Genomic DNA, 12860 nt, shown 5'->3' with positions numbered 1-12860 from the left:
TTGCATAAAACCCTGCTCTGCCCATTATGTGTGTATGGAACCTAAGAAACCAGTAAACCGATCTTTGGGGGCATTTTTAAGAGAAGGAAGCACGGCCCAGGATGGTCCCCAGGACTGCAATGGTGGGATTCCCCGTACCTGTGCTGCCCCGGGCACACCTGCAGCCCCAGGCGCCGTCTAACCGATGAGCCACAGCAAGGCACTTACCTAGTGCACTCGGGGGGGGGGAGGAGAAACTACCTCAGTAACATGCAAATGTTCAAAAAGTCAGACATTTCACGGCATCATGAGCCGCCTGTCCTCGCTGCACTCCGGACGCACGTCCTCTGCCATGTGTCCACACGCAGGCTGTCAGTGCAGTCCCAGGCCTGCGTGTCAGGCCCTGGCTCCAGAGGGCCCGCCGCTGGCCCGTGACCGTTGCCGGTCGTACCTCACAGACACGATGAGGAAGAGCAGGAGTGTCGCGCCCTGGATGGCGGCCAGGAGGAAGAAGTAGTAGTTCAGGTAACAGCCGTTGATGTTCCCTGGAGAGGGCAGGAGACAACCGGTCAGAGGCACTGAGACCAACGTGTCTGAGGTCGACCCAGCTCCACCAGGTCAGGGTGCCTCTTAACTGCAGCCAAATACACAGAATCTTGTTTCTACCCAGTGGTCTGCAGTGTCTCGGACACAGACTCCATGATTGACCCCGCAGACACTGGGGTCCACCTGGCATGCCGTCAGGTCACCTCAGCATGGGATCACAGGAGCCCACCGCCAACAACTATATCCTGACACCCAGTGGCCCCACAGGACAGAGAACAACCTGTCTGTTTCCAATGAGTCTTCTCGGAAGCAGTCTGTCTCACCTTTCTCCCGCAAAATTCCCTGTGGGCTCACATGCCAATCTTCCATTCCAGTGAGCACACAACCACTAAATCACCAGGACTCGAACCACCAATAGGTTGTAGCAAATGCAACAAGTGCAAAAAAAAGTAACTTCTAGTCCCACTTTTCTCTAGTAAAATAACCCAAATTCACTGCTGTCTAGATGGTCCCGACTCACAGCTGACCCTCCAGTGGGCCTCCGAGGCTGTAAATCACACGGGACACTGACCATCTAGTGTGGCTGGTACTTGGGAACTGCCAGAGGAACGTGGACTTTGGGTTACTAGTGCGCCTCCCTCCCTCCAAGTGAGGGTACTCTAAAATAGAACAGGAAAAAGCCCAAACCAGCCAAGTAACAAAGTCCTTCTACCTCCTAGATCCCTTTTCAAATCTGATCCTAATTCAATACATGATCCACAAGTGATTCTGCTTTACACCCCTGATGCCACCTGCTGGCATCTAGTGCAAGACAACAGCTTGTTCAGGTATTCCCTGTCTCACCTCTGCCCCACCAACAGATGCTTCCAGGAGAATGTCAGCAAGAACAAGACCAAGCTGAACAGAGAGAAAACAGTGGGGGTCTTGTCGGCACCAGGAGTTGACTGCCCAGCAGTCGCTGGCCAAGAAGGCCGCAGGAGACCTGACAGCCCAGTGCAGAGGGGACAGGAGTCCAGGCTGGTCTGCGTCAAGGCGACTGCATTTCCTCACACCAACTGGGGGACCTGAGAGGCTGTTTCCCATCTCCTGACTACTTCCCACCTACGTGACTGATAAGCAGCACTTACCGAAGTCTGTGTGGCTGCTCATCCAGCCGATGGCACGGACGGACACCAGGGCCAGGAGTCCAGAGCCCACGAAGGACCCGATGCCGGAGAAGAAGAAGAACAAGCCCATGATGGCGCTCTGCATGGACTTGGGGGCAGCTGAGTATGCGAACTCCAGGCCTGGGAGGAGAAGAGGGCAGAGGGAGAGGTGAGGTGAAGGGAGGTCGAGGTGAGAGAAGTGAGGCCCAGCTGCACCGAGACAAGCTCTCACACAGCTGTGAGCCGCTGTCGTCTCTCCGAAGCACTGACCAGTCAACCATGCTACACTGCTGGGGGCTCTGAGATTGACCCCAGGAAGAGGAGAAGGTCAGAGCATCAGGACCGCCCTGTATGCTCAAGCCAGGGACGTAAAACCACACGTTCATGCCCAGATCAGGCTCCATGCACGAACCTACACCACCACTACTACTTCCTCAGCACCATCGAGAGCTCAGAGCCCCAACAACTAGGCACAGAGGTCTGCAATCTGCTTAGCGGAGTCACCCCTGCCCAGCCCAGGGGCCTCCCCCATGCCAGACCACAGAGCCTGAGCAGCACTGACAAGTGAATACAGCACGGCCCAGACCTGTCTCCGACAGCCGCCTGCGGGCCTGGGCACTCACCGGCTATGCTGGCGAAGATCTCACTGATGCCAATGAGCACGTACTGCGGGAGCTGCCACCAGATGGGCAAGTCGGCTGCGTGGTACACCACGTTCCCGATGGTCTGGTTGATGGTCTTCTCCTTCACCAGATCCAGCCGTTTGCTCTCCAGGATGCCTAGGATTGGGGACAGGGTGGTTGGTCATCTACGCAGACCAGCATTAATGACATGAAGAACTGGGAAGTTTGCACAGTGTGGACAGGCCTCTGAACTCTGCCTGGAAGAAGACGGCCGACAGCAGAGTCTGCTGGTGCCCATGGGGTCTCTCATGGTTGTCTGTCACATTGGCATGGACAGAACCCAGCAGGAAGCCCTCCTCAGCTCACAGGGAAGGTGGCCTTGCAGTTGTTGTTAGGTGCCATCTAGTCGGTGACCCAGGCACAACAAACCCTGCCGTGTCCCCGCCATCCTCCCAGTCCCTGCTGGGCTCGAGCCCACCGCTCTGGCCTGTGTCAGCCCATCTGTGGAGGTTTTTACTCTGGCTGGCTCACCCTCCACTTCTTTAAGCACGAAGGCCTTTGAAGATGGTGTTAAAAGAGCCAAACCATAAACGGCACAAGAGACCATAGACACCTTTCCCCAGGTGGAGGGGCCTGCCTGGTATCCACTCGGCAGCTGGGTGTGCGGAGAGGCTGCCCAGACCCCCGGAAGACCAGTGAATGCCACGTTCATGGCCAGCTGAGGCTGCTGGGCGCTGACCCCGCTGGTTATGCCCCTGCTTCACTGACGTCTGCAGCGGGAGCCCCGCTTGTGACTCGGGTCTTGTGCTCACTGCCCACACACTGGTGCAGAAACGAGTCCTACAGAACACACAGAGCTGAAAAGGCCATCCTAACACAACCTCGCTTTAATGATGTGTGTGATCACGGGGAATCTGATCCTCTAAATGGTCCTCAGCTCCAGAATCCAGACTTCTGAAGCCTGAGGACTCATTTCCTTAAGTCTATGAAGCACTGTGCCAACACGCCGTCTCTGCTGACAGCAGACACAAAGCTCCAATCCCAGCTAAACCCTCCTCCCCGGGAAAATGTCCACCCATCTTCTCAGACAGATTCAAAGGCTTTAGCAGAACTCTGAAGCTGATTAAAGGACTTTGTGTTGCATGGTCAGCTCTGAGCATTAACCACCAACTGAAAACAGTTCATGGCTCAGTGGTCCACACGCAGACAGAACCGACCCTTGGCTGACCCTCTGGGTCTGAGGCCGTAATCGCTGAAGAGGCGATCACTCTTCTTCCTCCCATGGAGCCACTGGTGGGTTTGAAATGCCAGAGAGGCACAGCCTTTCAGTGAGCAGCACAACTCCCTCATCTCCGTGGAGGGTAACCCCCTCCAATTCAGCCTGAAAGATGCTCAGGGTGACTTTGAAAAGAACGGAGAGGCATCCTCAGAAAGAGACGCCAGAGGGGAGAGCTGGAAAATGCCCGTGGTAACCGGACACACTCTCTTATAAAGGACGTGCGTTCCTGACCACGCGAAGCCCCAGCGGGGACTCATCACCAGACAGATTCCAGCTGATCCCCAGCTGCTGGCCTCCGCCTGGGAGGGCAGGGAGCCGGACGCTGCCTCTTACCTGCAGCAAAGGCCGAGCACATGACGAAGAACATGCCCACGGCGATCCTCTTAAGGGAGGAGGGCAGCAGCCCGTTCCTTCGCAGAACGGGGTCCACCAGCTTGTCCTTCAGGGGGATCAGCAGAAGGATGAGCACGGCGTCGAACATGGTCAGCCAGGCCGCCGGGAACTGCGGGGGGAGGGCCAGTGAGACGCAGCCACTCAGCTCTGGGGGTTACGCGCTGTGAGCTCCGCCCACTAAGGGCCCCAAACCACCGGCTCCGTGACCCCGCAGGACAGAGGACCACTGTCCCAAGGGGCTTCCAAGGCTGTGACGCTCGAGAGCAGCAGATGCCCTCAACTCTCTCCTGTGGGGCAGCTGGGGGATTGAACTATAGCCCTTTTAGTTAACAGCAACGTGCGTTAAGTCGCTGGGCTACCAGAGCTTAGTGCACAGAACGCAACCTCCAGTGGGCGGAGAGATCTACACACATAACACCCGACAGAACCCTCTCCACTTCAAGCAGACAGTGCAACAAGAGAAGACTTTCACTTCTAACTAGGTTTGCGTTTGTCCTGTGCTTTGTTAAGTGGAGTGGCATTGCCTGAGTGCGTCCCCACTCATGGGACCCTCCTTCGGTTGCCAAGGCTGTAAATCCTTACAGGAGGAGAATGCCCATCTTTCTCTGGAGGAGTGGCTCGGGGAGCTGATCTACCAGCCTTCTGGGCATGAGGCCACCAGGGCTCCTTTCTGTGATTTACAGGGGTGAAAGGAGCTGGTGAAAACACGACTGTTTATTAGACAAGCTAAAATGAAAAATACCTACAAATGGCAGAGGAAGCCCTTCGCTGCCTAAAGCCCAAAGGACGTGGACCCTCTGTGGGCCGCTCACCGTGTGGGGGGTGGTGGTGATACTGGAGATCTCGGGGATCTTGAGGTGTAGACTCTGCAGGACGTACGTGGTCTGCATCTGGGTGTGAAAAGCACCATCGTTACACGGGCAGGAAGCACCCCCAGGGCAGGTGCTGGGCACGTCAGTCTACAGGAAGGGCCCCTCCGTGAGACGCTAAAGGAGGCCTGCCCACTGAGAGGCACCGCAGTTCTGAGCTTCTCTGCTTTGGCAAAGTTTTCCAAATACATAAAGCAGTCAGGATGAGTTCGTAACGGAAACAAAATCCCAAGGTCCTTGAGGCTTGTCTGGGGACATTGCCAGAGCCCTACGTGTCCAGCGGTGGCCACGGCAACACTGGTAGCGTTCTGCAGGGGGGAGAGGAAATGGAATCGGCTGGCCACCACTCACTTGAAAATACACCGTCCAGTATGGTATCAGAGCCAAGAAGACGGGGATAATCTTGACGAGAGCTTTCACGTCTTCCACTTTGTCTTCCGGGAACGGCCCTCCTCGAGACATCTTACATGAATCAAACAGACTGTGTTTAGAAGATGGCTGAGGGACGCCAATGCCTTCACTTTGGGAAACAAAATGAAGGAGTTAGTTATCTTCCACCCTCCCCAGAAAGCAACCATTTGGTAACAAAACCCAGGGCGGAGAGCTCACCACACGGCACTATATCTGCTTGCTAACACTACACCCCAAGTGCACGGCTGCCAGGTCTGAGGACCCGCTGGGAAGGAGGGAGGGGCACGGCTGACCTCAGGCTGAGCATCCCTGCAGGCAGTTCTGACCCACTAGCTGGTCCTCGGGAGGAAGGCCAGTCCAGCCTGTTCCCATTTACAGCCTCAGAAACCTGACGGACAATCACCATGAGTCACAATCGACTTGATGGCAGTGGGGCCTCCAAGGGGCTCAAGACATTCTAGAAAATTCCATGGTTTCACTGAGTGGTGATTACACTGACTGGGGCTGTTTGGATGAACTGGAGCGCTGGAAAGGCTCACTCTTACTATGTGTTTTTCTGACATCCTGGGATAGTTCTGGACTTTTTTCTCCTAAGGTAAAAAAAGTTAAGATTTATTAAAAGATACATTCCAAAGATGAGGCAGACCTTCCACCTTGGAAGGGAAATGTGGAGACGACCTGGAATTTTTTTTTTTTTAATTAATCTGCATCAAGGGTAAGCAGCTGTCACAGACTTCCCAGGACCAAGGGGCTTTCAAGTTATGGGACGTTCAAGGCTGAAGCAGGGAGTCCTGTAAACCAGCATGAGCCCCACCTGGGTCTTAACGTAGGGCACCTCTTTGCTCAGGAGAGGTCAGAGTGACAGGACAGTGGCAATCATGCGGCCTTGTCATCAACCAGCTCACCAGCAGAGGCAGCACTACGACCCTGGATAAATGCACGTGTGCACACACACACGGTATGGAGATGCACGGATCTCGTGAGTTCCGGCGCCACTATGTCCTCCTGATTCCCATCTTTGTCATCTGCCTCTGAGAAGCTGCAAGCTTCCTCTTTAGAAGTTGGGTGTAGAGGTTGTGCCACTGGCCTCTCCTCACAATGGGGTTAACACCATGCACTGTGTGTGTGGGGTGTGTGCAAAATCTCCCAGGACAGTGGGAGGGCTCAGGGAGAGGACACTGCTAACCACTTGTACGGTAGCTGTAGTCAGTACAGGACAGAGGTCAAACCCACTGCCACACTGCCATCAAGTGGATTTCAACTCAGAGTGGCGCTGAAGGGAAGAGCAGCCCTGCCCTGTAAGGTCTCCCAGGGTGCCTTTAACTGAGATGCAGCAGAGAAGACTGGCATCGCAGGGCTGCTAAAGAACTAAACTGTGTCAAAGTGCATCCAGGCTGCTGCGACTTCACTTCACCTACTTTGGCCATGTTGTAAGGTAGGGGCCAGTCCTTGAACCATCATGCTCGGAAAGGTAGAGGGTCGGATAAAGAGAAGTTGCCCCTTAAGGAGATGTCCTGACATAGTGGCTGTGGCAACGGGCTTGAGCACACGTGTGCTCTTGGCAATGGCACAGGCTACGGGAAGGCTTTGCTCTGTTCTTACAGGGTCATAATGAGCTGCAACCGACTCCATCAATCATCTCTACCAAGGCAGTCGGCCTCATCTTTCTCCGGTGGAACAGCTGGAGTGTTTGAACTGCCAGACTAACACTTGACCCCTGCGTCGCCAGGCCCCCTTGTCCGTGACTGCTAAGTCCCTCTAAGTGAGCCATGGCCACCTGACGTGGTGAGCCTGCAGGACGTACCCGCTGCTCCGGCGCTTTGCCATCTGCGGCTGCGGACAGCACGAGTAGGCCAGGATCCTGGCCACGTCGGTGAAGGCGCTGCCATCGGGGGGTTTGGTGATGAAGAAGCTCTGGCCACACAGGAAGACCACGAAAGCCACTCCAATGCACACGGTGGGGATGACGTAGCCCACGACGAAGCTGATGTTCTGCTGGATGTATGCAATGCCGCCCAGCGAGACAATGGCGCCCAGGTTAATGCTCCAATAAAACCAATTGAAGAAGCGCCGTGTGGCTTCAGGGCCTCGGTCTTTAACCTGAGAGGGGGAGGAGGAAGAGGAGACGTGAAAACCAAGCCAGCACGAGTAAATAAGTGATGAGAGTAACGGCTGTCATTGCACCTCCGAGAAGTGCTGCAGACACAGTCACAGGCCTCCCACAGCACTCCACTTGCCTAATCACCACGGATCCTAGAAGTGTTTCTCCTAATTGTGCTTAATTAGAGGCAGAGCTCCAGACTGGCCCATTTGGGCTCCTGAGAGGGAACGTGCTGAGTGGTGCTCCCCTGTGACAGGACAAGTAGCTGACCAAACTTGCAGCCATCCTACACGACAGGACCGAACGGCATCAGGGGGTCTCCGAGGCTGCCTTCGCCCTCTGGCAGAGCAGGTGGTGGGTTTGAACTGCTGGTCTTTCAGTTAGTGGTGGAGCACTTGAACCACCTAGCCACCAATACTCTTTCCTTTCTGATATGTTATTACTGTTATGTGCTGTCAACTCAAGTAACCGATCTGAACCCTGCCCTATTCTGTGCCATCCTCATCATTGCCGACACACCCAAGCCCACTGCTCCGGTCACTGCGCCAGTTCATCTGGCTGAGGGCCTTCCTCTTTTGCTGACCCTCTACCTTTCCAAGCATGATGTCCTTCTCCAAGGAATAGCTTCTCCAAGCAACGGATGTTATGCATGTGAGAGCTGGACAGTGAATAAGGATGGCAGCAGAGAACTGACGCCTCTGAGCTGTGGTGTAGAAGAGCACTGGACATCCCCATGGATAGCCAGAACAAATACACATCTTGGAGAGGGTGCAGCCAGAGTGCTCTTTGGAGGCAAGAATGATGAGGCTTCACCTCACATACTTGGGGCTTGTTGGAAAGGGTCATGATGCTGGGAAGGGTGGAGGGCTGGTGAAGGAGAGGAAGACCGTCAATCAGGTGGACTGACATGGTGACTACTGCAACGGGCGCTTGTGTATTGAGAGGTGTGAAGATGGCACAGGATACAACAGGGTTCAGATCATTTGTTCATAGGGTTGCTGTGAATCACACTCGACTCGATGGCACATAGCAGTAATATGAACAAAATATGTGAGAGAAAATAAAAGCCTCATCATCCTTGCCGCCAAGGAGCGCTCACTCTAGCTGCACACTCTCCAAGACTTAGCTTTTCACTCCTGGTCCAGGAAAACACGTCCAAAGCATGAGAATCAGTCTCACCACCTTCACTTCCAAGGAGCATTCTGGCTACTTCTTCAGAAGTCGATTTGTTTCTTCTTGCCCAACTCTAACCTTAAATCCATTTGAGCTCATTTCCTGTTGTCTACTCATGGCTCAGTGAAACTTTCAACACTGGTCCACCACAAGGGCAAAGGGAAGTTGCCTGCCAAGGCTTCACGTAACCACAAGCCTGTGATTTTTCTGTAGCAGATGAGAGAGAGAGGCTGCCCCGTAAACATCGTCACATGCTTCCAGCCCCAGGCTGGCAAAGCCACACGCTCAGTTAACACTGGTCATGTTACATCACTGCTCGGGCAGCTGCCTCATCCCACACCCAGGAGGGACAAGCGTCCTTTGTGTCTGATCAGAAGATGCCACGGGGCACCGGCTTGGGAAGGAAAGCTAAAAGAAGCCCACTGTGCAGAGTGTAGCAGGAGGGCTAATGTGGGGAAATTCCTTACAGCACACAAGTCTGCAAATATGCCCCGTTAAAAACATGTCACTAGCTCGCTCTATCTGCAAATGAGAAGGTGCTCTGGTGGCACAGTGATTAAGTGCTCAGTACCCAAGGGTCGGTCATTTGAACCAGGAAGCTGCAAGGAAGAGAGGTCAGCTGCTTCCAGAGCAAAGACTACACCAAGCTACACTCTGACTCTGAACAGATGCCAACTCATCGTGACCCTCCATGGGGCTCCAAGGCTATTATTAACTCATCACAAGACTGCCTCATCTTTTTATTGTGGAATAGCTGGTGGATTTGATTCAACAACCTTCTCGTTAGCTGCCCAACATGTTCTACACTATGCCAGCAGTTTACAGCCTATGGAGAGACCATAGGGAGGAGTCCTAGTCCCTCCGACAGGGTTGCCGTGACTGGGAACTGACTTGATGGCAATGGGTTGGTTTGCTTGTTTTTTTAATCTGCTAGAGAATATCAAGAAGACAAAGATTCTCACCACTGGACCAATTGGCAGCATCAGGATGGATGGTGAAGAGATTGAGATTGCGCACAGCTCTAGGCTGCTTCGCTCCACAGTCAACAATCTTGGCACCAGCAGCCAGGAAATTAAAAGACGTATTGCGATGGGATAGTCTGCTGTTAGGGACCTCTCCAAAGTACTGAAGAGCAATGGTGTCTCTCTGGAGACTAAGGTGCATCGGATACAGGCCATGGTCTTTGCAATCATTTGCTATGCATCAGAGTTGGACAATGACTAGGGAGGATAGAAGAATTGATGCCTTTGAGCTGTGGTGCTGGAGAAGAGTATTGAATGTACCATGGACTGCTAAAGAACAAACAGGTTCCTCCTGAAGAGGGAGAAACCAGGCTGCTCCTTGGAGGCAAGGATTCTGAGGCTTCGTCTAACATATTTTGGTCATGTTGTAAGGAGAGACCGGTCCTTGGAGAGAGACATCATGCTTGGGAGGGTGGAGTGCAGGCGCAGGAGGGGAAGGCCCTCTATGAGGTGGATTGATTCAGTTGGGGGTAATTGGGATGGGCATGTCAGAGACAGTGCGACTGGCACAGGACAGAGCAGAGTTTAGGGTTGTTGTACATAGGGTCGCTATGAGTCGCATGCGACTTGGCACATAACAACAACAATCTGCTAGACACATTTTCTTCTTCAGGTCACTGTCTGAAATACTGAACCCATTTAGAATGAATGATCTGCAGGCATTGGGCAGACAGAGATGAGCATGAGGTTGACACACTGTGTTACATCAAACTACAGTGCCCTCCTTTGTTTTTTGAACTGGCCCAGAGGTGCAGACAGCAAAGCAAGCCCAACCCTGTGACCAAGCTCCAGACACAAGTAGGTTTCTCCAAATAAGAAGGGGGGCTGACGAGGTACTCAGAGTGACACACCAGCCCTATTATGGAGTGACCTCGTGTGCACCACACATAGGTCCTGATGTTCACGAGACACGCTCACTTTATGGAGCAGTGCAAGCATGGGGGTCAGGGGTTGCCTTCCAACCCCCTGCAAAGTACGTGCCAGCACCTAGCTGGGCACACCCACTCTAGCAGAGGAGTTCAGCTTCCCCCAAGATCAGAGACTTCACCCACCTGACAATTCCCTGCTTCAAGCACACATTCCTGAGCGGAAGACCCACCAGCAATGCTTCCTTACTCCACCTCCCTAAATGATCCCAACACCAACTGCAGCAGTCCACGACCTGGTCTAGTCCAAGTCTCTCACCTGGTCCAGGACAGATGCCTTCAAAAACGGAAAACTCACTGTTGGCATGTCGGTTCTGACATACAGAGGTATTGCTTTCTGAGGCAGTAAACCACAATGGTAAGAGCTACTGGTGGATTTGAACCGCTGGAGCCCCAAAGCCCTTGGGTGAGCTGCACAGTCCATGGCTGGCTGGCTGACATTGGAGCTGCTGCCCTCACTTCCCACCGCTCTGGTGGTGTAGGAGGTCGTGTGAGGCTGTGGCTCACGTGGTGGTCCGCATCCATGGAGATTACAAGCTTAAGAGACTCTCAGGGCAGTACTAGCCTGCAGGGGCTGAGTCAGAATCAACTGGATGGCAGCTGAGTCTGGTATTCTGTGTATCAGATGCTGGCCAATTTTTTTTTTCCTCCCCCAAGTTCCCAATAGACTGGTTTGTAGCAAATACACCATTTAAATAGGCATTGCCATGGTCTTGTTCCCATAAAGCATTATTTATGGAGTTTGGAATTGGAATTTCACTGGAACTGTGTTATGAAATATTCTTGTGATTTCCCACCCTATTCAAAAGAACCCGTCGGAGCCATTCTTAGCTTGTGGGCCCCACAAAAACAGGAAGTACACCAGATTTGGCCCACAGGCCAGAGCTTGCATAACTGGAGCCCGCTTAGCTAAAGGCTCTCAAAAAAGGATCCGCTCTCTAAATGATTCGGGCAGTATGCAAAGCAGACTCGAAATCTTGACCCACTCTTCCCCAGGCCCCTGCCCAAGACCTCTCTTCCCTCGGAAGGGCTCAGGTCCTTTGCACTTGCTGAGCCCTACCTGGACAATCACTCTCCAGAAATAAAGATAAACGCAGCGCTTGGGTACCAGCTCGAAAGGCCCAAAGGAAGTCAGCTCTTCAGTCCTCAATGCCAGGACAGCTCCAAGGCTGGCTCTTCCCAGCACCCACCAGAGCTTAGGCAAGTTTTCTAAGTTTCCACTCCACTGTCAAAGGAGCAACGAGCACTCCTAGTTCTGCCCACCAACAAGCAGCCACTTGGGGTAGGCAATCTGCTGGCACGCACAGGGCAGTGGTGAGGGTTGTGGGGACCCGCGGGCGCTGATAACAGGGAAGCGATGGAGGGTGTGCGTACAGGAGGACTTGGCCAAGGAAAGCCACGGGGCGCAGGGGACCCTTGGGTGCTCAGTACAGGCGGGGCGCGGGGTGGGGGCAGGACCAGGCAGGTGGTAACCGGCGGCGCGGGGCGTGCCAGCTCACCTGGTCGGCGCCGAACGGCGTAATGTTGGCCTTGACGGTGCCCACGCCGAGCCCCACGACCACGAGCCCCACGAAGGTGGCGGGCGCGCAATAGCGCGCGGGGCCGTCGGGGCAGGTGGCGCTGCCGTTGGGGAAGGGCGCCGAGCAGTTGGCGATGCGCGCGGGGCGCAGGGGCCCGCAGAGCGCGGCGCGCGTGGAAGGCGCGGCCACCAGCGGGAAGGCCAGCATGCCCAGCAGGTACAGCGCCAGGCTGAGCACGATCGTGCCGGCCTTGCCGAGCAGCGCGTCGGCCAGCCAGCCGCCGAACGGCGACACGAGGTAGGTGACGCCCATGAAGAGCAGCAGCGCCTGGCTAGCCTGCGCGCCCTCCCAGCCGAACGGCGCGCCGTTCAGAAACAGCACCAGGTCGGCCGTCACGCCGTAGAAGGCGGCGCGCTCCAGCAGCTCCGTCAGCAGCACGGCGCCGCACGCCGCGTGCCGACCCGCGAACGCCGACGCCGCCCGCCGAGCGCCGGGGCCGCCCGTGCCCAGCAGCGGCGTCTGCTCCCCGGGGCCCGCCATGGTCGCCGTCCCTGGCCGGGCTTCCAGCGAGCCTGTGGCCACCGCCCTTATCGCGAGAACTCGCAGGCGCGTTCCCATTGGGCGGGCTCCCCATCGCTCAATCTGCCGGGAGCCTTCCGGTTCCGCCCCCGGAAGCCGGATGCGACCGCGGCGCTGCTTCCTGAAGAGAGGGAAGTGAGGGACTATCCCCGGCCGCCATGTTGTTTTCCCAATAAAGACGAAGTTAGAGAAATAGAAATCATTGGGCAGAACAGCCCCCTTTACGCTGTGAAATGGAATTCCTTCCTAGCCTAGACAATCACTTTCCTTCAATAAATCTTTTTTTTGTGCTTT

At 54.8% G+C, this 12860-nt stretch overlaps 1 protein-coding gene across 1 annotated transcript; it reads right to left on the bottom strand.

Annotated features, from left to right (window-relative positions):
- Nucleotides 1–375: 375 nt before the first annotated feature.
- On the bottom strand, nt 376–12527 carry SLC15A4 (solute carrier family 15 (oligopeptide transporter), member 4). The gene is made up of 8 exons (XM_006894683.1): nt 11967–12527; nt 7050–7345; nt 5186–5354; nt 4778–4855; nt 3906–4074; nt 2294–2449; nt 1653–1811; nt 376–524 (listed from the first exon to the last, which is right to left on the bottom strand). The coding sequence occupies exons 1-8, from the start codon at nt 12525–12527 to the stop codon at nt 376–378; spliced, it is 1737 nt and encodes a 578-aa protein (XP_006894745.1).
- Nucleotides 12528–12860: the final 333 nt, after the last annotated feature.

The sequence above is a fragment of the Elephantulus edwardii genome, unplaced genomic scaffold (genome assembly GCF_000299155.1).
Source record: "Elephantulus edwardii isolate Elephantulus edwardi_28Jun2011 unplaced genomic scaffold, EleEdw1.0 scaffold00148, whole genome shotgun sequence".
NCBI classification, from domain to species: Eukaryota; Metazoa; Chordata; class Mammalia; order Macroscelidea; family Macroscelididae; genus Elephantulus; species Elephantulus edwardii.
Note: the sequence above shows the minus strand (reverse complement) of the source record. Positions and strands in the feature narration are given on the sequence as shown.

What these genes read in the sequence shown, in the direction of transcription:
- SLC15A4 (XM_006894683.1), bottom strand. Translation starts at nt 12,527, where the DNA reads ATGGCGGGCCCCGGGGAGCAGACGCCGCTGCTGGGCACGGGCGGCCCC. An exon ending in GATCTTCGCCAGCATAGCCG is followed by an intron (nt 1,812 to 2,293) that starts GTGAGTGCCCAG and finishes TTCTCCTCCCAG; the next exon opens with GCCTGGAGTTCGCATACTCA. An exon ending in GAGCAGCCACACAGACTTCG is followed by an intron (nt 525 to 1,652) that starts GTAAGTGCTGCT and finishes TGCCCTCTCCAG; the next exon opens with GGAACATCAACGGCTGTTAC.